General features: G+C 37.5%; 4 protein-coding genes and 1 non-coding gene across 9 annotated transcripts; 1 reads left to right on the top strand and 4 right to left on the bottom strand.

Annotated features, from left to right (window-relative positions):
* Positions 1–2,950: 2,950 nt before the first annotated feature.
* LOC148172277 (2-acylglycerol O-acyltransferase 1-like) lies at positions 2,951–4,825 on the bottom strand. The gene is made up of 3 exons (XM_088038787.1): positions 4,738–4,825; positions 3,226–4,084; positions 2,951–3,173 (listed from the first exon to the last, which is right to left on the bottom strand). The coding sequence occupies exons 2-3, from the start codon at positions 4,082–4,084 to the stop codon at positions 3,016–3,018; spliced, it is 1,017 nt and encodes a 338-aa protein (XP_087894913.1). The 5' UTR covers positions 4,738–4,825; the 3' UTR covers positions 2,951–3,015.
* Positions 4,826–5,267: 442 nt separating this feature from the next.
* On the bottom strand, positions 5,268–6,773 carry LOC148172278 (2-acylglycerol O-acyltransferase 2-like). 2 transcript variants are annotated; one of them, XM_088038746.1, is made up of 3 exons: positions 6,662–6,773; positions 5,556–6,354; positions 5,268–5,505 (listed from the first exon to the last, which is right to left on the bottom strand). In XM_088038746.1, the coding sequence occupies exons 2-3, from the start codon at positions 6,343–6,345 to the stop codon at positions 5,348–5,350; spliced, it is 948 nt and encodes a 315-aa protein (XP_087894872.1). In that variant the 5' UTR covers positions 6,346–6,354; positions 6,662–6,773; the 3' UTR covers positions 5,268–5,347. The 2 variants fall into 2 exon arrangements, with proteins under 2 accessions (XP_087894872.1, XP_087894873.1); XM_088038747.1 differs by lacking the exon at positions 6,662–6,773 and adding an exon at positions 6,552–6,643.
* A 67-nt stretch (positions 6,774–6,840) lies between these two features.
* Positions 6,841–11,711, bottom strand: LOC148172279 (E3 ubiquitin-protein ligase SHPRH). Its single transcript, XM_088038745.1, has 13 exons — positions 11,670–11,711; positions 11,253–11,599; positions 11,036–11,206; positions 10,007–10,989; positions 9,764–9,959; positions 9,386–9,720; positions 8,697–9,343; positions 8,300–8,649; positions 7,958–8,253; positions 7,686–7,913; positions 7,322–7,633; positions 7,121–7,275; positions 6,841–7,074 (listed from the first exon to the last, which is right to left on the bottom strand). The coding sequence occupies exons 2-13, from the start codon at positions 11,584–11,586 to the stop codon at positions 6,903–6,905; spliced, it is 4,179 nt and encodes a 1,392-aa protein (XP_087894871.1). The 5' UTR covers positions 11,587–11,599; positions 11,670–11,711; the 3' UTR covers positions 6,841–6,902.
* A 92-nt stretch (positions 11,712–11,803) lies between these two features.
* Positions 11,804–20,422, bottom strand: LOC148172280 (fatty-acid amide hydrolase 2-A-like). Of its 4 annotated transcripts, none has more exons than XM_088039180.1 (8): positions 20,370–20,422; positions 19,503–19,733; positions 19,235–19,454; positions 15,733–16,122; positions 13,006–13,223; positions 12,847–12,958; positions 12,403–12,797; positions 11,804–12,348 (listed from the first exon to the last, which is right to left on the bottom strand). In XM_088039180.1, the coding sequence occupies exons 2-8, from the start codon at positions 19,671–19,673 to the stop codon at positions 11,914–11,916; spliced, it is 1,941 nt and encodes a 646-aa protein (XP_087895306.1). In that variant the 5' UTR covers positions 19,674–19,733; positions 20,370–20,422; the 3' UTR covers positions 11,804–11,913. The 4 variants fall into 4 exon arrangements, with proteins under 4 accessions (XP_087895306.1, XP_087895307.1, XP_087895305.1 ...); XM_088039181.1 differs by lacking the exon at positions 20,370–20,422 and adding an exon at positions 20,114–20,201; XM_088039179.1 differs by lacking the exon at positions 20,370–20,422 and adding an exon at positions 19,776–19,925 and having other exon boundaries at positions 19,503–19,725.
* A 4,392-nt stretch (positions 20,423–24,814) lies between these two features.
* On the top strand, positions 24,815–24,897 carry TRNAL-CAG (transfer RNA leucine (anticodon CAG)). Its single transcript has one exon. It is a non-coding gene; the product is annotated as a tRNA-Leu (tRNA).
* The last annotated feature ends 476 nt before the right edge of the window (positions 24,898–25,373 follow it).

Below are 25,373 nucleotides of genomic sequence, written 5' to 3' on the forward strand. Positions count from 1 at the left end.
CAGTAACCTCAAAACGTCACACCTGTCAAACTGACTGAAATTGGATTTGGCTACTTCGAATTTTTTTCCCAAACATTTTGCAAATGCCAACTACCCTAAAATTCCCTAGATTTCGAAATCAAGTGTTTTTGTTTAAAATAACGCGAAATAGAAAAAATAGCGTATGATACTTGTTCATAATGCATTTTGCCGCACTTACTACTTTATGACACTCCTCGCTGCGCTCGTCGTGTCCTAATAACGTGCGTGCGGCAAAATGTTCATTATGAAACGCGTTTCATAATATACTATTATGAACCTCCTTAATTTCTTGAGATGTTGGACTGTCATTTTTAACTACTTCAATTGGTTTTCCCACTAAAAACCAAACTGTAATAAACATACCCACATCTACAAACATCTTGCCAATGCTTATCAACGAGCATCTTCGGGGGAACCATAAGCACCATCGCCGACTCGAACGAAACCTTTACGTTTGTTTATAACTATTTTATGCACTTCTGGATGGCAATAGTATGCTTCTAGCGCACCTCCAGGAAATAAATTCACGATATTTCCTCCTCCAGGTTGGCTCAAGATGTAGTTCAAACCAAATTTTGCGTTACTAATCTATAATTTCTGACAACCTCCCGAATCGGGAGTGTTGTTGTCAAAGACCATCCAACCAAAGTATAGAAAGAAAAATAACGACCAGCCCAATACCGCTGCGAAGCAAAAAATTGTAAAACAGGAATATGCGTAAAAAGTTCGCAACATCCTAAGATTTTACTTTGGTAAAAAGTTGGGTGTTTTGCTTACCTGTACTCTTTGCTTTCGGAACTAGAATGACAAACATATTTTGGTGTTTTCTCATCTTTTTGTACAAAAGTAAAAAATCATGTCAAAATATGCAAATAGGGCGAATGCACATTTTTGAATTTTGACGAAAATCGATAGTTTTCATGTCGTATAATATGATGTCGCTAGTGGAAAAATTGCAAAAAAATTGTTTATAATTTTTTAAGCGTTTTTAAAAGTCCGATTCGAGCGAGATTGGAAAACATATCTATCAGCGAGGCTAGCTTTTTGACGTCACATCTCAGCTTCGCTCTTAGCAGAGCTGTGCTTTTGTAATGCTCTAATTCGATTGCCGTCTTTATATTTGAAAATGGAGTCGAAACAGTGGTGTTTTGTGCCAGGATGTAAAAGTGCTAGTATTAATGAACCCGAAAAAATATTTAGAACAGTTCCTTAAGACAATAAGAAGAAAAAAAATGCTTTTCGGCCGCGAGATGTTCGATGTCTGATGTTTTTATAAAGTGTAATATTTTAAATTTATTGTAATTAATTATGTTATTACCCATGATACATGCAGGTATTACATTGTTTTGATTGACTTTAACTCTAGTCCACATGCTACATACACTGACTTTATTTATTAAAGTGCTTTAAACAAACTTAAAAACAATGAATTTTTTGCTTAAACTGAAGACTTTTGTTATATCCAAAACAACTGCCAATTGTACATTTTCTCAAAGACTTGGAGCTTTGGGGGTTTTAATAAAAAAAATCCTTTGGCCTAACGAAAAAAGTATTCGAAGAAATTTACCAATTCAGTTGCGACTTTTATTCTATAGAGTAGTCTACAGTATGTCCCCGAATTGAATTTGCAAAAGGAAAAAAAACTTAATTTTTAATTTTACGCATAAATCACGGAATAATAGTTTTTGCTTAAATTAAAACTTATCAGAATGTGTTTCTAAAACCGTAAAAAACAAAAACTAACAAAGAACTTTTTTATTTTTAATTTTGCAACAAATGCCAAAAGAATAAAATTTATTCCTTAATTTAAACTAATTTTAAATATTTGATTAACCCACACCTCTTTCAGCATCACATAGTTCAATAATTCTAACTCGTAATTCGACTGTTTTGTATTTTATCGGATGCAACTGCATTTATTATCCGAGTTTTTAATACTTACCCATTATTGAGTAAATTTTCCTTTAATCTTTAATGCACTGTTTGAAATTTTGAATTCACAGCCTACTATTATGTACTTACGATTAGAAAATTCAATAAATAAAAATATGAAAAAATTGATTTTAAGAGTACAAACTAATAATTTTGAAATTTTAATTGCAGATTTATCTGTTTTGAATTAAGCAAAAATGTTATTCCGTCGGCATTTTTTTGTAAAATGTAAAATAACTTTTTTTTTCTTTCTTGTGAACTCAATCCGCGGACATACTGTATAGTGGATTGTATATAAATTAAAAATTAAAAAAACAACAAAAGCTTTGGATCAGTTATTGTTATTAATTTGGTCTGATTATAAAAAATCCAATACAGTAAACCACCTATTTAATTTCTACCAAATTATTGAATTATAAATTTTCTTGCGAATACGGAGAGCGTATTCTTCATACGAATCATTTCCGAATATAGAAAAAAATAGATGGTTATTATAATTTCTCTTGGATAATAAAAATCCAACCATTCATTGTAAACTGACATATCAAGTTAAAGAAAGATGTAGTTACCGTGACACTTTCACCGCAACAAAATTAGGATTTCTTGATAAAAAATCCCATATCATTCATATATCATATCATATCACAACCATAAATTGCAACAAATGTTTTGCATACCGAATTCTATCAGTAGGCGGAGCGTGCAGCTGAGATGTGACGTCAAACCAATGAAAAAGTGTTTAAGCTCCCGCCTGAATATATTTAAATTTCTTTAGTCAATTTTGGCAAAACCGTCATGTATTTTTCAAAATTTTTTGCATCACTGCGTTATTTGAACAATATTCTACAAAATTTGGTACAAAAACATATAGGTTCCATGTTTTGCATTCTCCCTATTAAGAAAATTTTTGACACCATTTTCTTCTTCGCTTTACTGGTTTTAGTACGTTGTGTATTTCTTTTGACCTTAATATTCTTATTATTACCAAAACAAGGTCTTCAAAGCATCGACGTTTATTTCACAACAATTCATATCAAAACGTAACAATAACAGTCTTCAAGGTTACTCTAATAGTAAGTTTGTAGCAGCTGGATTCTCTAAAAATTTTCCTTTGTACTCATCAAACAGCTTGTCTAACTCTTTCAAAAACTTGGCATGAAGCTCCTCAATCTGTTCCTTCGTTGGATTTTCAGTTTTCGTAACTTCGATGGGTGTTCCAACTGAAAATCACATGTTAGAACAAAATTGGGAGAGAAATCTCTTCATTCTTACCAACAGTGGTGACTGGTTTTCTCCTGGGAATGACCCCGAAGTTATACTGGAAGAATCCTCTCCCTGAGAATATCACAGGCGCTAACCCAACGAACCCTCTAATGAACTCCTGAATTTTTCGTATTTTAGGTCCTTCGATTTGTTCGAACAATTCCGGTTCTCCGAAGGAAATAACAGGCACGAGAGGAGACCCGTTTCGTAGGGCTAACTTCACGAAGCCTTTTCTTATTTTAACGACGAATTTATACTGTCCAGGCCGGCTGTTGTAGGCTTCCACGGCTCCTCCAGGCATCAACAACGCAACCTGCCCACCTTCAGGTTGACTCAAAACGTAATTCAACGCCTTGGAGGACGACGAAATGCAACCAACTCCAAGAGCAAGTTCCCGCAGAAACGGGAAATTAAACTGCTGAGTTAGTATCACCAATTTCACGGTGAAATTCGGGAACTTTTCGTAGAATTCACTGAAGTAGCTCTGGATGTTGGTAAAAGGTCCCGCGGGAAGAATACCATGAGGAAAGCAACAAAACAAGTAGTTGCGTTTGGGGTCCAGCGCGAAATTAGGCACCAGGTGGAGATGCGACGGGAAGTAGTTCTTGAGGTAAAGCCACCACGACCATTTCTGCATCCAAATGAAAGGACGACCTCCTTTTTCGCTCGTTTCGCCATCGAGGTAGATCCAAGCGATGTAGAAGAGGGCGAGGTACCAGTAGCGGGTGAAAAGGAGGTAGAAGGTAAAGACGGAGCCGAGGAGACCGCCGAAAGCTAGGATTATAAACCAGGCGGCGGCGGCGAGAGTCTGAAGGCGGCGCTCCAGCGGGATACGCAGGGGTGCGAATTCGATTCCGAGAATTTTCATCTAGAAGAAAGTTGGTTTATTATGGAAATAACGTGGCAATGAGAGAGGATAATTTCTCGGCAATAACGTTTTCATTAGGTAGGTCAATGTCATTAGTATTAGGATTGCGTGACGAAGTTTTTTCCTGATAATGGAAATCTCAATCCGTGACAAGAAATTTTCAATTTGTGACATTGTAAAAAATTATTTATTTAATTTAACTTTCAGTTGAAAATTAAAAATGAAGATAAGCAATTTATGTTATCTTCACCTTTCTATTTACTTAATTTCAAGCAGGTGTTATCTTCTTATTATTAGATAACGCAATACGTGTACAGAAATAAATAAAAATGTTCGATTGAAATAATGAAAAATAGCAACCTGAAATTTGAAACGAAGGCGTTTTCCTACTTAAATTATTGTCAGTTTTCGAAAGTCGTCATTTACCACAATTGTAACACGTAGATAAATCGAAGGACGCAGATAAAAATTGGTTTTCACCGAACCTCAAGCACACTCATCTTCCACTGAACTGTGACAAGAATGCAAACAGTATTGTTAAAAATATCGATTCTTTTCACGTTTTGCCAAAAACTGTAATTTAAAATTTAAAAACGAATTGAGCTCGCACTCCGTAAATAACGCAGCTACTCAAACAGCAAAACCACCCTCACCGTTATTCAATACAATCCACCACAATATTGACTGAAATTATTTCCACTCGAGCATCTCGCGAAGATCTCTCTTGTTGCATGTGTAGTAACAAACTGAGTATCCAGCGTGTTTTTCTCAGCATGTTTAAATTCAAAGACCCCACTCTGCGCGACACGGATAGTTTCTATAGGTGCTCGATAAGAAAATTCTGATAAAACTCTTGCTGGTAAAAATTACCGGAAAAAGCAACCAAAGTGGAAAAATTCTTGACTTTTTTACAAAGGAACCAGCAACGGGCTGGACTGTTATTATTATCAATAGGGCATAACCGTGCAGAACCCAATCGACTGGAATTTAGTCGGTGCTATTATTGTTCATCCGAACTGGAGTAGAGATAGTCTAGAATCGATTGAAATGGAGGTGCGAATTTTGGACTTTACTCTAAACGGAGACATCGGAATGAAAGTACAAAAGGAAATGCTCTGTGTTATCTTAGAAGTGACCCAATTACAAGAAGACTCATGCGGGCGTCAAGTACAAAAACAGTGAATCATCATAAAAACTCAACAACTTTATTGAATAATAAACCACCAATAACTAACATTTCTCACCACCGCCGGACATAAAAAATCACACAATTTCAAGAAAAGTGTTACTGGGATCTTTACAATATCTTAGCTTGTACTTGTCAAAAACTCCTTTCAGTCGATGAACGAACTGTTGGTGCAGCGCCTCAATCTGCTCCGGCGTGGGGTTTTCAACTCGTTCAACTTCAATAGGGGCTCCAACTGAAACTAACATTAAAACCTCTCCAAGGTTAAAGTCGACGTACACTTACCGACTGTAACCACTGGAACTCTGTTGGGACAAACGAAGAACTTTCCTTTCGGAATGACCACACTAACTTGCAGCGCCTTTTTCACCACCTCTCTAATACAAGAAAGTCCGGGGAAGTCCAACTGCTCGAAAATATCCGTCTCTCCGAAAGACACCACAGGGACTAGAGGAGATCCGGTCTGTAGCGCCATTTTCACGAATCCTTTTCTGTTGTTGAGAATAATCTTGTATTTCCCCGGTTTGCTGTACTTGGCTTCGTCTCCTCCTCCGATGAGTATCGAAACGATGTTACCTCCTTTTTTGCTGTTGAGTAGATATTTGATGGAAGGTGCGGAGATTGAGACTGACCCCACTGCTAAAAAGAGCTCTCTTATAAAAGGTAAGATGAACTGTATCCCGAGAGCTGTGGTAAACGTTTCGTGGTGCGGAAAAATACTCTGGTAGCCATCAACCAACGTGGCGAACGGACCCACGGGGTAAATGCCATGAGGGAAACATGCAAACAAGTAGTTTTTCTTCGGGTTAAGAGTCGCTTCTTCATTTACTGTTTTGTGACTGAAGTAGTACTTCATCAAGCGCCACCAGAAGAGTTGCCGGATCCACCGACATGGTTTTCCTCCACGTTCGCAGCTCTTTCGGTCATAAAAGATCCAAGCTGCGTACAGGATGAGGAACCAGCGAAGAGTTGGACAAAAGAGAAGAACGAGAGAGGTGGCGATTGATACGAGGAAACCAACAGAGAACGTCCAGAACCAGGTGGTTGCAGCTAATAGTTCCAAAAGTGCGATCATCGTGGAGGTCTGAAAGAGAATGATTGAACACAATTAGCACACAATGGTTTTTGTTTCGAGCTATTTTTATAATAGGTCAGAGGTGGGCTTCCGCCTTAAAATCGGCACCGATGTCTCATCAAACCAAAAGTTAATTGTACTTTTCCATGTCGTAAATTGTGATCATCGTACAGAGAACTGGTCGGCCTTCTACTTGTTTGACTTACCGAAAGGGAAACACTTTATTGAAAAATAATGGATTTTAAATAGCTGACTCAAATAATGCGTGAATTCGCTTAGTTTATAAAATTTTGAACCTCCACTTTTTATTACTCACGTTGCTAATTAATGTTTTGGACTTCAAATTCGAAGGTTAGAGCATTACAAGCGCTTGTCCGGACGTCGACCCGACACTACCGTACAACTTGAGGAACTGGCAGCAACGGTACCCGCCCGGTGTTAAGTGCAACATAACTTTCTATTTAACTGTTTATAACTTAGAAAGAAATTAAGAGATTCGAAAAAAATAAGTTTAATACAATTTATGAAAAACATTTATAAAAACACACTTCTAAAAACTAAGCGGAATTCTCCCTCTCGACTTGCATGATTTCTTCTGTATCAAACAACGCCACCAACTGCCCCACTGTTATTTTGTTCTTCTCCCAGTTTTGGGCGTTGGAGCTCACGGCTTTCTGAATGCTCTCTTCAATGGTGTCCTTGATGAAGAACTTGTGAACCGTCGTGGGTCTGCAACAACCACATAAACTCTCGTTAAGTGGTAAAAAATACAAACTTTGTTTGTCCGATCCGATGTACTCGACCAATTGCTTGTAACTCTTCGCCTGGATTAAGAAGCGGCTCTGTTAAAATCACATGCGTGGCTTCGATTAAATTGAGTCCTTTTCCACCGAGATTTAATGGTAATAGCAATGCTGTGACGGGCGTACTCTAGCAAAAAAAAATTAGAGAAGAAGACTCGCAACTCAAGACTAACCTTGAATTTTTCAATCTGCTTCTCTAGGGAATTGGAAGCTAGTAACTCGGTGGAGATGTTGTTGGCAGTTAGGGCTTCCTTGATGTACGACAATACAGAGACCCATGAAGAAAATACCAAAACTTTGACCTGGGGATCCTCGGATTTCAACTCCATTATTAACTTCACGATTCCTTCGACTTTCGTTGAGTAATTTCCGATAGCAACATCTTCGGTTTCCACTGGTACGTCCTTCTCTGTTTTAGTATAAGAAATTTCACTGACGCAGTGGTAAGCGCGACAAACAGAACACTGGAGGTAATCGCCCCGGGTCTAAAAAAAAAAAACAAAGAAATTTTATCTTTCAAGGATCTCTTCTCCTTACTTGTTTGCTAAGAAGTTGGATACATTCCAGACAATAGCTATGACCACATGGGACAATTCCCCAGTGAGTTTCCAATGCGTTCTTGCAAATGGGACATGGGTCAGGGCTCTGGTTCTCGGTCCGTCTCTGATGAAGCGTTTCCAAGTAGTTGCGGGTGCCTAAATTCTTCTCGAGGAGAGTCATGGTACGGAGCGCTTCATTCTGGAGGACGATTCTTTGGTGCTCCAACTAAAATATCAAATTTAGAGAGAACGCAACGAGGGAAAACTCACCTCGTGCTCATCCAGAAGATGAATTGTTTCCATTTTATTCTCGAGCGTGTACGAGAGATTCTTTAAAATTGGTTCAATCTTGTTCTTTGGTCCTTCATTATCTTTTTCTTTCAATCGCAGACGAATCTTGCACATGTCCAACTCGTCCTGAGCGCAGATCTGTTGGTCTAAATAAGTCCACAGCTTCCTCACTTCCTTGAACTCTTTCTTCAACACGTCCAGGATGTTGGTGTGGATCTCACCGTCTTTCACCAAGTCGTTGTTAGCACTCTTTGCCCGGCCAATGGTGAGGATAGCTAAAATGAACATTTCTACAACTGTTTTACTCCACTGAAAGTTTACATCTGAAAATGAGCTCTTGTGTTGTCGGCTTCCAACTTCCTTTTAACGACATTTCCTCGAACGTCGTTGTTCGTTTCCCCATCGCAAACAACTTCACTTCGTACTCTTTCAGATAATCGTTAGCTTCGCAAACGGGGCATTTCTTCTTACTCTTGGAGGCCTTCTTCACCGGGCGCAAATGACAATCAGTCGCTGTTTGAACAAGTTCTTGAGAAACGATGACTTGGAACTCGTCGTCGGGGCAGTGAGTGTACAGATCGTTGACCGCATCGAGAGTACTATCGCGAAGTTGTGAAATGAGTTTGTCCCACTTGGAAAGGGCATAAATCAAACTCCTCGCGTTCCTAAAACTACACCGAGTGTTAAAAAATCGCCGCACCATCCTTTGAAGACTTACTCCACCGAGCATTCAACGTTCGCAACCGAATGCATGTTGTCGATTTTTGAGTACAGATCATCTTCGTAGCTGTGGACGTAAATCCACTCCAAGAGATCGCTGTACCAACGACCCGCATCTAACACGAAACTGTTTTGAAGATTATCAACGTTGGCGGAAATGAGGAGGCTCTCCTGCAGGGTTAACATTGACTGGTTGATAAACTTCTTTATGTATTTCCTTTCGAGGTCCGCGCAGTCTTTCCGTAAGACTTCGTCTCGCAAAGTCTTTTCAGTCGGAGGGCAAGCCTCTAAGATCTCGGCCAGGTTGTGCATTGTGTGAATTACCTGCAACTTGTCGATGGACAATTTTGCGATTTTTTCTTCTTCCGTGAATCGCGTGTAAAGTTGTAAAACCGTTCGGTACTGCTCCACTGCCGCTTCCGGGCATTGCAACAACAAGTAGACACCAGAGAGGCCGTTTAGGGCGCTCAGGATGATCCTCAGCATCTCCTCACTTTCAGACGTATTCTTGGCGATTAGAGCGTCAAGGAGGTCCTCCAACGACTTCACGACTGTTTTCTTCGGGTTTCTCGTCGCGAAATATTTGCTTTTTACTGAATTGGGGTACGTGCAGACCTGGCGCAGGGTTAGTAGAGGCGCTAAAACCTAAAAGACACTTAATGGATCGAGTTGGACTAGAAAGTTTACTGTTTTTAAGGTGCTCTTGTCCAACGACTGGAGAGAAATGTCAGAGCCGTAGGTCCGTGCTTTGGTCAAGAAAGCGGCACTGTTAGATTGGTGCTCGCACTTATAAAAGTACTGTTCCAAGGTGGAGAAAGAGAGCCAGTGTTCTTTGATTTTTTGTTCGGGGATTTTAATCTGATCGATGACATCGGCTTTGGAGGATCGCCAAAGAACCTGAGAGAGAAATTTAAGCATGGGGGCTGTCTGCCCGCGGATGTAGGGGTTGAAAAGGAGCTCTTTCCACGTGGAGATGTCGTTGTACGGTTCCATTTGTAGATAATCAATCAGGCCGTGCAAATCTGTCACAAATTAGTGTTGGTTCAATTGTTGTTGTTGTCATACCTGATATGTCTTTCGATATGGGCGTCCCAGTGATGGCCCAACGAAACTCCGCTGTTAGCTTCTTCGCCATCTCCGAAACCATGGTCGTGGTGGTCTCTACAGTCTGCGCTTCGTCCAGACACAACCTCCACCACTGGACTCTCGTCAGGGGGCTCCCCGGAGTTGAGTATCTCCGTTGGTGTCGCAGCGACAACCCCTGAAAATATACTTCCAAATCTAATCCCCTCATACTCAAATACGCACTTTTTCGCTCTCTGTTAAACGGAGCTCCGTCTGCAAGACGGCGTACGTTGTAATAACAATGTCGTACTTCGTTAATTCCGTTGGGTAAATCGTGGAATGTCCATTGTATTGCAAAACTTTAAACTTCCCTCTAACGTGTCTACAAATTTCATTACACCACTGCGTCCGTAAAGACAGAGGCGAGACTATTAAAGTCGCCTTGCACTCAACCAGAGGCTGATCCATCCAACACTGGGGGCACCGATACGCTCCATGATTCACTTTGTACCCTAAGCAACCCCCATGTTGGATTTTCCCGCAATCCGTGCAAGTTACCGCACCCTCTTTGCTGTCGTTCCCACAGATACATTGAACGGAGTTTTCGGTTTTACTACTGGTAGAGGGCCCCTCCAAAACGCTGTTGTACCACATCTGCAACGCGACGTAAGTCTGCGATTTTTTGCTACTGCCCTTGACCCAATCGTCTGGGACTTTTATTTTTTTTGGTTCTTTTTCTACAGGATCTGGCTTCGTTTTTTTCAGTTTCCGTTTCCGCGACATGAGATCCAGGGTGGGTTTCTTCTGCAAGTCCACGTGGAGTTCAATGGAAGAAGGTTTGGGATTTTGGAGAATACAGGCTAGGACTTCGACGGTTTTACCGAGGCCCATTTCGTCAGCAAGAATGCCGCCTTTGGTGGGTGTCTGCACGGTTGGTTTGGTTATATCTACGTAACCTGAGTATTTATCGTAGTAGATTTCAACGCCAGATTTCAGTCTTATCACGGTATACAAAGGATGGAGGTCATCCTCAATGGTGGTGGCTTTCGTCTCTCTGTGGACCATCCACCTTACAGCGTCGGCTTGGTATGGTCTCAATTGGGGCTGTAATCGTGGGTGTTGCATATCTTCACAACCCAAGACAAGTTCTTCTTCTCTGACTTTTCTAATGTTCTTGTAGAGTTCGGCAACTGCATGCTCACTTGACCAATCTACTTCATTGTCATCTGAAGAAGTCTTAAATAAGAACAGATTTGAGGTTGCAAGACTTACCATTGTCATCACTGAGGGTAATACCAAATAACAATAATAATACTGTCTGGATACAGGATCCAACCCGTTTCGTGAATTTGGGCAGTGGAAATTCGGAAAAATAGAGATCAAAATGTACGTTTCCTTCGGCGATTTTAACATTTATAGCAAAAATTTTTGACGTGATTATTTCTACAAACAAACTTATAAAACAACTAATATAAAAAAAGTCAACAACCTTTAAGTAGCTCGTTTTCTGGCAGTATGTCTACTATTATCGAAGTATCATCTAAATTAATGAGCAAGTGATAACTCCCTGTTTCCCTATTCCACAACTGTTTCATTCTGCAGACTTTCCAACTGTCAGGAGGTTCATTGCTAGTCGTCCCCGCAAGCAACTGACCGATATAATATTGCTTATTTGCTTCTGACGGAAGAATTATATTGTGCATTGGCTGAGTCCGTTTTTTATTTCTTCGTCTTGGGGCTGGAATGTAATCTAGGGGTTTCTGAAACCCCCAGTTTTCGCCCGAGTTGTTTAGTCTCGACGGAGCGGCTTTCTGGCGACCCATTATAATGATTTGCCTAAAAACAAGAAGTGTTGAGATTCACTGCATTTGCGATTTTTATTTTAAAATTGTTAAAAACCACGCACGGCAAATGACAAGTGACATGGGGGAATCGGAACGACGAGGAAAAAACTAAAATCCCTAGATTGAAAGCGTGCGAAAAAGCAGTGGCGGAACACGCTGAAGGTAACAAGGTCAACTTTTTTTAATAAAAAAATCGTTTTCTTCGTTCGTTTATTTATTACGATACTATCTGTACTTTTTAATATTAAATAGAATCACAGTACGCCCAAAAATATGTATTCCACCCAAAGTGTTAGTCACTCTAATTTAAGTAGGTGGTATCCACCCTGCCCAGCACTTCTCTAGCTCTTCAGCCACCGCAAAACACAGTCTGTCTTGTTTTGGCCCCGCAACGACTTGAATTCCAATCGGAAGTCCGTTTTTGTCAAGCCCACAAGGCACGTGAGTTGATGGTAGTCCGAGAGAGTTAAAAATCATCAAATAGGACACACCTGGACTCGCAAGCATGAAGGTTCCGTGTCGAATGGCCGAGCTTGTGAATGTTGGATATAAGAAGACACCGTCATGACTAAGAGTCTCCTTAAATAACTGCTTGAGATATTCGTTTTTCTGGAGGTAACCCTCGTTGGCCACAAATGTTTGGTAGAGATACTGAAAGGAGTAGAATAGAAGGAGGTTGAAGGTAAAATTGGATAATCCAACGATGCTTTTCAAGAGTTCCACGAAGAGCTTTTGGTTGTTCTAGAAGAAGAGTTGAATCGTGAATTAGAGATATTTTGCTTTGGTTGAACTTACAGGTTTTAGCAAGTTGGGAATGTCTTTTATGGTGTAGAGGGCAGATCCGGCAATTTCGCAACTATTTTTTAGCTCCTTGAACTTGATGTTGTCCACAACGATAGAGTTACACTTGCTTTTTAAGTGTTGGACACTCTGTTTTACCGCCTCAGTTATTTCTTCTTGTACCGGCATCAACGTGAATGATTTCCCTTCGTCTTCCATGAACAACACTCTAATTTTGCTCAAATCAACCTTCTCTTCGAGTCGTAGCTCGGAGACTATCGACTCCTCTGCCATCACCCTCATCATCAACTTCAGATCCTTCGAATATCTTGTCATGGGTCCAATCGCGAAGTAATCCCAATATTTCTCATCCTCACACCAGGGATAATGTCCTCTAATGGGGATAACTCCTGCAACCCCAAAACTAGCCCCGTTTCATCGCAATAAAATCATAATTACTCGCGCTGGGTTTGTGACCAAAGACTCCGTTAAACATAGCCGGTAATCGAATTGATCCCGCGACGTCAGACCCTATTCCAATCACCGACGCTCCAGCTCCCAGAAGAGCCCCCTACAAATTTCACATGACTTCATATTTCCAATGAATTATTTACAAACTTCGCCACCAGATGAACCACTACTTGTGCGGGAAGTATCATAAGGATTATTGGTTCTTCCTGTGATGAAGTTGTAGCTTTCCCAACTCAGGCAGATTTCAGGGGTGTTTGAGACGAGCAGGGGGATGGCGCCGCTGGATTTTAGTTTTTGGACGACGTCGCCGTCCTGGGGGGATTTCATTCCGGCGCGGGAAAGCGTCCCCCCGCACAGGCTCAAACCTGAAAATTCAACTAATTCAAGGTGTGTGCTAAACCGGTCAACAAAAAATTCCCACAAAAAATTAATTAAGTATACAGAAATGTTGATTAAACACGTCAGAGATTCTGGGTACTTATTAATTAGTATATAAAGAATATTTTTTGTTTTATCGGGTTTTTTATGTTGTTTTGGTTTTATTCACGTGTTTTTTTTTTTGTTTTATTCATTTAACTTTAACAGAAAATATTAAGTATGTGACTAAAAGACTAAAAAAGTGACAATATTCGGATTTTCAACTTTGTCCAATAAAAATACAGAGTGTCCCAGAACTCGCGCCCCAGAGAAAAACGGCTTATACAATATTGATAATACAGGGTCCGGCAACACTTGTGTCCACCCCCAAAATTGTCTTTAATTTTAAATATAAAATTTTGAAAATTTGCATACGCTCACAGTTGACAAAGCTCTACAAACTGACGCAAAAATTCGTTTTTTATCACTGATAGTTTTGGCGTCGCAACGCCTTAAAAATGTAATTCCTAGTTAACTGTGAGGGTTTGTGATATCAACCATTAAATTAATTTTTTTTTAAAGTAAATGTGTTTCAAATATCTCAGCTGTTAATTTAGATTCAATGCAAATTGTCTTCAAAATTTGAGAAAAAAATGCGGTTTTATCAAGTTAGTTGTTAATTTCATTACGTCAAAATTGGGAACTACGTTTACACCCATCTGTCAACATCTTGTGTCACAAATGACATCTATTCTTTGGTTCGTTTTAGAAGGTAACAAAAGTCTTACTTGGTGAAATTGTCGCTTTGTCGATGTTAATTAACGATTTTTGGTGTCCATAAAGTGCAACATGCTCATGTTAATCCAAGTTAACCTTTATAAGAGCGAATAAAGTGACTTGTGAAATTTTGGTGTAAACGTAGTTTGCCGCTGCGTTGTCAGAATTTTGAAAACTAACTTGATAAAACAGTGTTTTTTTTGCAAATTTTAAACACAATTTGCATTAGATTTAAAATAAAAACTCAGATATTTGTATCAGTTATGTAAAAAAAATAAATTTGCGATATTTCCGCAAAAACTCAAAAATCGCTAAAAATTATACTTCTTAGGCGTCGCGACGCCAGCCAAACCGTGGCGCAAATTTTTGTGTCAGCTTCTAGAGCTTTGTCAATTACGAGCCTATGGTATTCAAAATTGTAACTTTAAAATTAAAGTCGATTTTGGGGGTGGACACAAGTGTTGCCGGACCCTGTATAGTCAACAATTCTGAACCAAAATTTCGAAATTATAATTTTTTAACTCAAAAAATAACCGAGACAAGACAAAAAAACTGTAGCCAATCCTGAAGCTGAACAGAATTTGAAAATTGGTAACTATGGACACATACTATCATCCATTGGTCAGATGAACATTAGACTCTCGTTGCCTAGGAAATTGGGATGGCCTTTTACTCCACTTCTCGAATAAGCTTTCGGGATTGGTTATTAACTTTTTATCAGTTCTTGAATACTATTAAACTTAGTAAATTTTTGTTTTGAAATTTACCATCTGTATTGCTGTCGGCACCCTCCCTTGCTCTATGGGGCGGGCGTTCTGGACATTCTATTCTATATACAGGGTCCGGCAACACTAGTGTCCACCCCCAAAATCGTCTTTAATTTTAAAGATAAAATTTTGAAAATTTGCATACACTCATAGTTGACAAAGCTCTAGAAGCCGACGCAAAAATGTATTTTTTATCACTTATAGTTTTGGCGTCGCGACGCCTTAAAAGTGTATTTTTTAGCTAATTGTGAAGTTTTATGAAATGAACCTTTAATTTAATTTTTTTTCAATATAAATGTGTTAAAAATATCTCAGTTGACATTTTAGATTTAATGTAAATTGTATTCAAAATTTGAGGAAAAAATGCTGTTTTATCAAGTTAGTTTCCAATTTTATTACGTCAAAATTGGGAACTACGTTTACACCCATCTGTCAACATCTTGTGTCACAAATGACATCTATTCTTTGGTTCGTTTTAAAAGGTAACAAAAGTCTTACTTGGCGAAATTGTCGCTTTGTCGATGTTAATTAACGATTTCTAGTGTCCATAAAGTGCAAAATGCCCGAGTTAATCAAAATTGACCTTCATAAGAGTGAATGAAGTGACTTGTAAAATTTTGGTGTAAACGTAGTTTGTCACTGCACCGTCAAAATGTTGAAAACTAACTTGATAAAACAGCGTTTTTTTCGCAAATTTTAAACACCATTTGAAGTAGATTTAAAATAAAAACTCAAATATTTGTATTACAGTTACACCATATTTCAACTGAATCTGTGGTCCAAATTTCAACACATGTCCAAATTTTGGGACTGTACACGAAATTGTGTATAGGACTGTATCACCTAGGTACACTGGCGGCCTTTAATTTGGAAACACCAAGCTAATCGAGTTCACTGGAAATTTTTAATTTTCTCTATTGTATAAGTATCGTTAGCCTTTTTATCATTGAACGTAAAAAATTAAAGTCTACACCTTCATTCAAGTACTGAAGAGCAAATCCGACTCTGTTTTCCTTATGCGCCTCAATTAAAAATGGCTTTCTAGCTGCCGCCCTATTAGCCAAACCTGCTGCTTTAATTCTTTTTCTAGCGGTTCTTACAAAACCTGGAAAATTAGTTTCTTGGCGAGCTTTTACAGCACTTGAAAAAGGCTCCTGGTCGATGTGGTCAACCAAGGCTGCATCTTTCACGTTGGTCGAAATTTTTGGTCTGCCAGGAATTCTAGCACGTGCCACTGTATGCTGTAATCTCCACTTCTTTATGATTTTTGAAATGCAGCTGCGGCTAACGTTTAGGTCTCTTGCAATTCGTCTTAAGCTCCAACCTTCTTCTGATTTACTGATGGCTCGTACTTTTGCTGCTTCTGTAAGGTTTCGAGGCATATTTTTATAAAATTTTTATTTTTATAAAATTGACAAGCTTGACAAGTAACCAACGTTTTTACATTAGAAAAATTTTGGTGTTTCCAAACTAAAGGTCGCCAGTGAAGAAGAGCACAAAATCTACAAAATCATCTACATTTTTACTTTAGTTGGGTTTGCTGTTAACATCTGTAATATTGACAAACACGTCAACCTGACAGAAACCAGAAATTATTTTTGATTTTGCACAAATTTAGAGACTAATTGTCAATGTTGTTCGTTACATGAAGAGCTTTTTCTGTCTTAATATTGTGACTTTAGGTTGGGTGTAATAAAACCCCCAATGTATAAAAAAAAATAACAGCAAACGGGTTGTAGTTGAACCTAATGTAGTCGTGCCAGTTTTTAAGTTTTTAACACTTTAAAACCTGGAATAGATTAGAGAGAATCTTGCGACACTTCTAGCGCGAGTTCTTGCTTATGTGTTTACACTGTTTGCAATAAATACTGCAAATTTCTCTCCCGAGAATCTGATGGTGAGTTCTGGCTTTTGCGATTTCTCACAGATCCTGACAGTTGACAAAGTTCTAGAAGCTGACGCAAAAAAATGTTTTTTATCAATGATAGTTTTGGCGTCGCGACGCTTTAAAAATGTAATTTTTAGTTAATTGTGAGGGTTTGTGATATCAACCCTTAATTTATTTTTTTTTCAATATAAATGTGTTAAAAGAATCTCAGTTGTTATTTTAGATTCAATGCAAATTGTTTTCAAAATTTGAGAAAACAATGCTGCTTTATCAAGTTAGTTTGTAATTTCATTACGTCAAAATTGAGAACTACGTTTACACCCATCTGTCAACATCTTGTGGCCCAAATGGCATCTATCCTTTGGGTTGCTTTAGATTGTAACAAAAGTCTTACTTGGTGAAATTGTGGCTTTTTCGATGTTAATTAACGATTTCTGGTGTCCATAAAGTGCAAAATGCCCGAGTTAATCAAAATTGACCTTCATAAGAGTGAATGAAGTGACTTGTGAAATTTTGGTGTAAACGTAGTTGCCGCTGCGCTGTCATAATTATGAAAACTGACTTGATAAAACAACGTTTTTTTCTCAAATTTTTAAGAGAATTCAACTCACCATAGATTCGACCAATAAGAGACATTTATTTTTTCAAATAAACCAATCAGAGCAAACTTTTTTTGGAAATTTTTACTAGTGAAATTTTCAGCGGAAATACCACGCGAGAGTGACAATTGCTGTCAGTTGCTTGTCAGTTCGTTGAATTCTCATGACGAATATAACTCGGGGGCTCGAAATTGTGGGAAATTTTTCCTCCAGTACTCGTAGTTTGTTTCTCCGGACAATTGGCACTCGTTCGCTTCGCTCACTCGTGCAATTGATCGTCGAAAAAACTACTCGTCTGTCGGAAAAATGTCCGACAATTTCGAGCCCACTCGTTATATTACTTATGACAATTTGCATTGAATCTAAAATAACAACTGAGATATTTGTATCACAGTTATGTTGGAAAAAAATTGAATTCGCGAATATTTCTGCGAAAACTCGAAAATCGCTAAAAATTATACTTCTTAGGCGTCGCGACGCCAACCAAATTATGATAAAAAACAAATTTTTGCGTCAGCTTCTAGAGCTTTGTCAACTATGAGCGTATGCAAGTTTTCAAAATTGTAACTTTCAAATTAAAGACGATTTTGGGGGTGGACACAAGTGTTGCCGGACCCTGTATTATGACTTGGCTCATTTAGATTTTCAAATTAAAACCCTTACGATGAAATGTCAATAATTGCCGACCGTTGCACATGAAGCAAAAAGAATCTTCGAAATTTGAGATGTTGATAATGTCGTCTTTTCGTTTTTATTCATACATATTCATTAGTTCCACTTGCTTTGTTTCTAAACTTACAAGCAATTAAACGAATCCAAAACGGTCAACTCACAGTAAAATTCGGAAAAACACAAGTGTTTTATCTACAATTTTTGTTTTTTAAGTTAAATCACGTATAGCACATCGTACAACTTCTTTATTTATTCACTTTGCATCGAATGGGACGTACATTTTTTGCTTTTCCAACAAATTCCTGACTTGACAAATAATGTCAATAAATTGTAACCAAACTAATTTTGACAACTCTCCCACTCTTTAAACCATTACCAATTTTAAATAAAATCACTAGCTGTCCAGATACACTCTGCACTTACATACACTTGTCGCCTCCAAAATTGGGGCCACAGTTTCAGTTGAAATACGGTGTATGTTGAAAAAAAATTGAATTCGCTAATATTACCTCAAAAAACCCAAAAATCGCTAAAAATTAAACTTTTTAGGCGTCGCGACGCCAAAGAAACCGTGATATCAAAACAAATTTTGGTGTCAGCTTCTAGAGCCTTGTCAACTATAAGCGTATGCAAATTTTCAAAATTTTATCTTTAAAATTAAAGACGATTTTAGGGGTGGACACAAGTGTTGCCGGACCCTGTATATGTATAGGTCGAGTTTGAAATTTTGTTGTTTAATTCGCGTAAAATTGTACAAATCGAACGCAACTAAGGACAAATCTCCGATTATTGTTGTTTTCTTGAAAATAAAATTACTTATAATGACGTTTTTATTCTCAGTAAAATACGTTTGTGTTTAAATCGAATAATTAGCCTTGGAACATCTCCATTTGCACATTTATCAACTTTTTTCGAACCGAAAGTAAAAATAAACTAATAATACGCTTAAACAAGTTGTACCAATCAAAGTCAACAGTTCATTTCATGTAATTACAAAAAGACATGCGAACGCTTTGACCGAACATTTATTAGAGAAAATTTCTGCAATAAGGAAAGAGTTTACGACCGAAACAAACTACCGATGTAGGAAATAACACATTTCATTTCATAGAATCTTACTATTGTACTTTCGCTCTTGCAGGGACACGACATTTACGTGGGCTTACCCAACAATTACAAGAATACCAGAGGTGTAATTCAAGGAGGTTTAAATGCATTATGTCAATCAGTTGCAACTCCAACTTTCTCAAGATTAGTCGAAAAGTTTTGTCGCAGAATTTAGCAATCAATCGAAATGCTCTGATTGTGATACTCACCGGCTAAAGAGCAACTTTCCTTCACTGTAAGCGGTACTCCTAACAAAGGCTTGCTTTTCTCTAGCTCCTCGGAGCTGCAGAGCGCCGTTCGCAAATAAATATCGACATTCCGTGCATCGTTCAATGCACTTTCAAAGCGATCTTCGACAACTGCATTAAGAATAGGATTTACTTCCTTGATCCGTTTAATGTAAGCAATGCAGACTTGCTCACTCGACACCTACAAAGAAAATCTGTAAAAATCAAGACGTTGCTCGAACTTAGCTACTTCTCGTTTCCGAATTTTCTCAGCCAAATCCGTCGCACTTATTTTCAACAACGCGTCGCTGATTGTAGGCACTGATTTTCTCGTCCTTTTTGATAACAGCCAGAAATAGGGGGTCAAGAGAACGGTGATGCATTTCAACAAAACGCACAAGGAGCGCAGGATGAAATTCATGTTTCTATACAGTCGAAGCACTTACGTCTGAAAAATTGTCGCCACTCCGGTTCTGCAGACCTGTCAAGATCAATATCTTAACATTGACCGTGTAAAACTCACCAAATTTTCGCCGGCTATCGAAGGTCAAGAGTTAAAACCGACTTAATCAGAGCTACAAAATTGGGTGTTATCACTACAACTTTATCACCGCGCTTATCAAGTAAAATTATTTTCCACTGACAAAGAAAGTTACCGCATCTTCGAACGTTTCGATGAAAATGAAAGCAAAACAGAGTTGGGGGAATTGGTGGCTTAAGAATCTGCTGCGCAAAATTTCGTTGTTTGGGATCATTTTTCATGTGAGGACCGCGCTAATTGCAATAATCACAATGTCGAATTTTAAAAATAATTGCCCACCTCTAAAATTTCTAAACTTGATATTTTTTTATCGGTTTTACCTTCGTAAAGTTACATTGTCACGAACCAAACTTTGCCCTCACTTCCATAATTTTACATTATTAACAATCGACGTGTGTTATGGTTAACGTAGATTGTTGCTATAATGATGGTCATTGAACAATTTTTCCGTCCATTTAAGGATTTTTCAATGAGGACAAACACTTGCATCTAGTATTTCTTGACACACTTGAAGAGGCAGAGTGTGAACAAGAGATTTTTTTTGTTGCAAAAATAAATAAATGTTATTATACTCACGGAAATTTTAATTGTTTCTCATTGCCACAACAAAATCAAACGAATTCCGCCACTTCCACTTAAAAACATAAAGTTTAAATGAACAGGAAATTATGTTAATACCTTCAAGTTTTGTTGGAAATGGAAAATATCCTTCAACTTGATGACCCATTTTTGTACGTTAGCCAAAATGCAAGTTAATTTGACAAACGCCTTTTTGTAACCTTGAAAAGTTTTGCTTAGAATTGTTTGGTTAGTCAATAATGGAATTGCGAATTTACTTAACTGACCGTTCAAAGTTTCAAGTTCTAGGTAATTGTGTGCTTGAGGCAACTAATTAAAATCGAATTAAGAGGCTCCGAAATTCTTTATTTGTATTAAGAATGATAATTAATTAGTAGTGTTTAATGACTTTTTTATAAAATCCGCTTCTCAATAGCGATAATTAAAATAAATATTTAAACATTTTAGAATTTATTAGAATATGGTGGATGCGCATAACTGACTACATGTATTTGTTTGTTTTTTTAACTTATTTTACATCAAAATGGTTTAGACAAAAAGTCAAAAATGAAGAAGAATTTCGCTTTTTAGTAAAACAGAATAGTGGATGCGCCAAACTAAACTGCTCAAAAATTAATAGAGATTTTATTTTTATATGGTCGTTCAAAAAGTTAATGAGAAAATTCAAAATTTCTTCAAAATAGGCATTGTCCAATTAAATTCTCTTATAAAATGTCATTACAAAAAAACAGAAGATTATGTCTTAGTTTCCAACAGTTTTTCCTTGAGCTACATAAGCGTAAAGCGGATTTTGCAAAAAATATACAGTCCGATTTTTTTTTCTAAAAACCACCAACACCGCAATCTTCCCCTACTTTACAACCGTTAATGTTGCATAGGGAGATTTTTGATGAGAAAACATATGTCAAATTTGAAAAAATAAATAAAATAAAGATCTCTGCAACAACATCAAAAAGCACATCAAACCTAAATCATACAAATTGTGAAGCTACACATGCCGAAACTGCAAATGTAAATAAAGAAAATATGAACTTTTCGGAAGGATTCATAAATATTTACAATTATTCAGTTGTTATAAATGATTAGATCATAGATAAAATTCATTAAGTTGTAAATTTAATGATGTCGCCTAAAAAAACTTGTGTGTCACGGCTAAAAAGTGCCATTTTGCCCTCGCTTTCTTTCTGGCCGGCCTTTGCCTCGGCTATTAAAAAAAGGCTCGGCCAAAAAAGAAACACTTTTTGGCCTTGGTACACAAATAACTATTTTTAATAGAATTAAATTTTGCCAAAATAATCCTATTCATTTTTGAGCAGTTTATTTACAAATCACATCAAAGTAAAAATAACTAATTTTGTTCTGATAACTAATAAAATGCTCTTGTAGTTTATCGACTGCCACCAGCGAGCTGCATCAGTTCGGCGCAACTTTTTGTCTCTGCTCATAGATGGCGTATAATACGAAGATTTATTGGGTAGAGTTTGAAAAATAATCGTAAAAAATGTAGGTGGATCTGACCCCATTTTTTAATTTTAATGAAAGCAATTTTTCGATGAAATTATGTAAAGAATGAGCACTGTCGCGTCGCCTCACTTTAAGTTTTAATAACAACTCATCTAATTTCATTATTCGAAAATCAAAGCTACGAAATGAACCTTAATCTTATTTTCACTTTCCTTTTGTTTCCATTTACGCGCCAGCTTTTCCAGGAGTAAACTAAAGAGGGGAAATACCGATCACCCTTCCGCAACCCTGACGTTTATTTGTTTTCCCAAGACGTGACGGGTACTTTGGATATTAAGTTTAATTTCTGAAAACAAGCAATTTAATCCTGTCGATAGTTAAGGTTTGAACTAGAAGTTCTTTGGTGTAAATTACAAGAACATTGTTCGTTAGACATACAGTTCTCGTATGATATAATAAACCGAAATTAATTACGTCTTCGTTGTAATTTGCTTCGAATTTCAGTTGACAGCATAGTACAACATACCCCATTTATCAATCTGTCTGCAGTAGCAAGCAATGCAAACTATAGCTTGTCGCCATAATTTAAACTTAGTTGCTATAGAAATTTATGACGATTTTGGATGACGAGAACGAATTGTTAGGAACTCGGGGCAAGAAGAATGATGTGATAAAAACGAGCACGCATAATAAAGCGATGACGGAACTCATCATTTGACATTGAATTGCGAAATTATACGACATGAATATCGTCTCTACCTAGTTCCAACTATATAACGGGGAGAATCTCGATTTAGACATCATAAAATATTAAATCATGGAAAAGTTCAAATCACGCCACATATGGACTGAATTTGGACGAATCCCATTACCTAGACGCGAATTATTTTATAACCGGAAATGAATTTATTGCGAAAGGTTCAATATTAAAAAGTAAAAAATGGTGGATGCGCCATTTTTATATTTGTTAATATGTACCACATTGGCAACGAATTTATTTTTGACTATTCGTTGTCTTTCCTTCAAAGAAATTACCGATTTACAAACAATGTAAAACAGCAGGATTTGAAAGAGATAAGTTAGATACCTGTAGTGGATACATGTCAATTTTAATTCATAGATGGCTCCACAACTCAATGTCAAGTTTATTATGCAATTTGATATACAGGCTGTTCTAGAACTTGTGACCTAGAGAAAAAAGGCCTATGAAAGCAACAATTCTGAACCAGAATTTCTAAACAAAAAATAAGACGAAAAAACAGTAGTCAATTCGAAAGCTGAACAGAATTTGAAAATCGGTAACTATGGACACACACTATTGTCTATTGGCCAGGCGAACATTACACTCTCGTTGCCTAGGAAATTGGGATGGTTTTATACTCAACCTCTAGAATAAGCTTTCGGAATTGGTTGTTAATTTTTTCGGAAACAGTTGCCAGAAAAACTAACCTTTGATTCATTCTTAATTAATGTGAGATGTTGATACACCAAACTTTGACAACGTGCTAACCTCAAAAATCGTTATTCAATTTTCCCCTAATTTTTTCCCTAAAGAATTGAAAGCCGGATTTACACCCAAAAATTTCAGAAAATTTGCACAGATAGCAATAAGCTGGATTTTAGTTGATTTACCCCAAGGTTCCTAAATTAAGCAGGTTTGCTCGTTACTAAGACTGAAACTCCACCCTCTTTTGGTTGCTAGGGACGTGTGACCATAAATGACGTCACAAGAAAGGTCCGTCAATTGTTTTGGGGTGTAAAAACATTGTTGATCGCCAATGTTGTTTAACAAAGTTCTTGAAGAAGCATCAGAGTGTTAAATATTGCTGTTTTAAATAATAATAGCAATGGAAAAATTCAAAAGAGCTTTCTGATGACGTATTCGCGCCAGTTCAAGAGGCCTGCTCCTATTGGCTCAAAACTTTGTAGCAAACCTGTTAATTTTAGTGACCTTGGGTTTACCCAAGATCACAAATTCTAAAATTTTCATCATGTAATTCGTTCCTGTTGCAAATGTTGCTATGGTGGTGTTATGTGAATTGGGTTTTGGGGTACAAAGAAAAATCGTACAAGTTCTGTCAATGTAATGTCAAAATTCAATTTGTTTTTAACCATTTTTAAAGAACAGTCGCATTTGAAGGGAATTTTACTTCGTATTTTGAGAATCTCGCATTAATTAATTAGGTAGGTAACCCTAATACAATAAATTTTATGTCGACATAGACAAATATCAAATGCTGGGAGAAAATGATGCCAACATTGTTATATTAAAATTTATAAAGCTACTTTATTGAAATTCCAACTTTTAATAAAAAAAAAACTGTCAAAGTAGACATTTGCAACCAAAACCGACTGTAATGTAACAGTTTTTGTTTGACATTCCGCAGGAATTGCAGGAGTTTCAAAAATCACCATTGTGCTCTGATAAATGACCAATCACAGAGCCGCATTTTAACTTTGGCGCCTACAAATCCACTATGTGTGACTTTTCGAAATTTGTTGGGTGTAAATCAGACTTTTAATTCTTTAAAGAAAAAATTTGAGAAAAATTGAATGTAGTGATTTTTGAGGTTAACACAGATGTATCAACATCAACATTAATTGAGAATTTATTAAAAAATTGAGATATTTCAATAAGATTTTGGCAAACTTACACTACCCCGGTCACAGTGCGTCAAGGTCAAAAGCTCTGATGCCAACTGTGACCGATAAAAATTGCTAGGAGTTGCTGCCAACTTTATTTTTTAATGATTATTGAACTCTAGCATAAGTTAATTTGTATATTTGTATCTAAATACAGAAATAAAAGATTTTGGCTTAAAGAAAAATCCAATTCACAGAAAACTAAACCGCATTTTTAACGTCTAACAACGCATCGATTCGGCAATATTGAACAAAAAAAAAGTACAATCTCACTTCAAAAATTTAATCATTAACACTGTGAGTTGATAAACGAGACAGTGCAAACGAGAAGCAAAGTCAGGATGGCCGAGCGGTCTAAGGCGCTGCGTTCAGGTCGCAGTCCACTCTGTGGGCGTGGGTTCGAATCCCACTTCTGACATTCTCTTTTTTTCATTTTTTTTACAGATATTCCCAGAAAAGACGAACTGACAACAATTTTGCCATTTTGCATCTTTTTCTCCACCCGCAAAAGTCGTTCAAAAGTCACCTCAGTTTCTATTTAAGCCACCAAAATAAGTTCGCTCTCTATCCAATTCCATTATCTTTTCCCTGGCTGCTACTAGCAATATTCTTCGTGTGGAAGGGACTTATCCTCACAGGATATTTCCAAGTTGCTATGACGCAGACTCTTGCTAACCTCTCGTGTTCCCCAGGGACAACATCGAGGCGGCGCCAACAGTAACAGGACTACAGGAATGTACGTGCCGACGCTATTTCAACCAGTTTTGGACCTCACAGCAGAGACAAAACCATATTGGATCTTTGGAGTGAATTAGTCGAGGCGACGTGGGGGGACTTTTATTAAATAAACGAGACTGGGTCAAATTAGACACTTTTACGTGTTGATTAATCGAC

The sequence above is a fragment of the Gnatocerus cornutus genome, chromosome 6 (genome assembly GCF_029298725.1).
Source record: "Gnatocerus cornutus isolate USDA-ARS CGAHR chromosome 6, icGnaCorn1.1, whole genome shotgun sequence".
NCBI lineage: Eukaryota > Metazoa > Arthropoda > Insecta > Coleoptera > Tenebrionidae > Gnatocerus > Gnatocerus cornutus.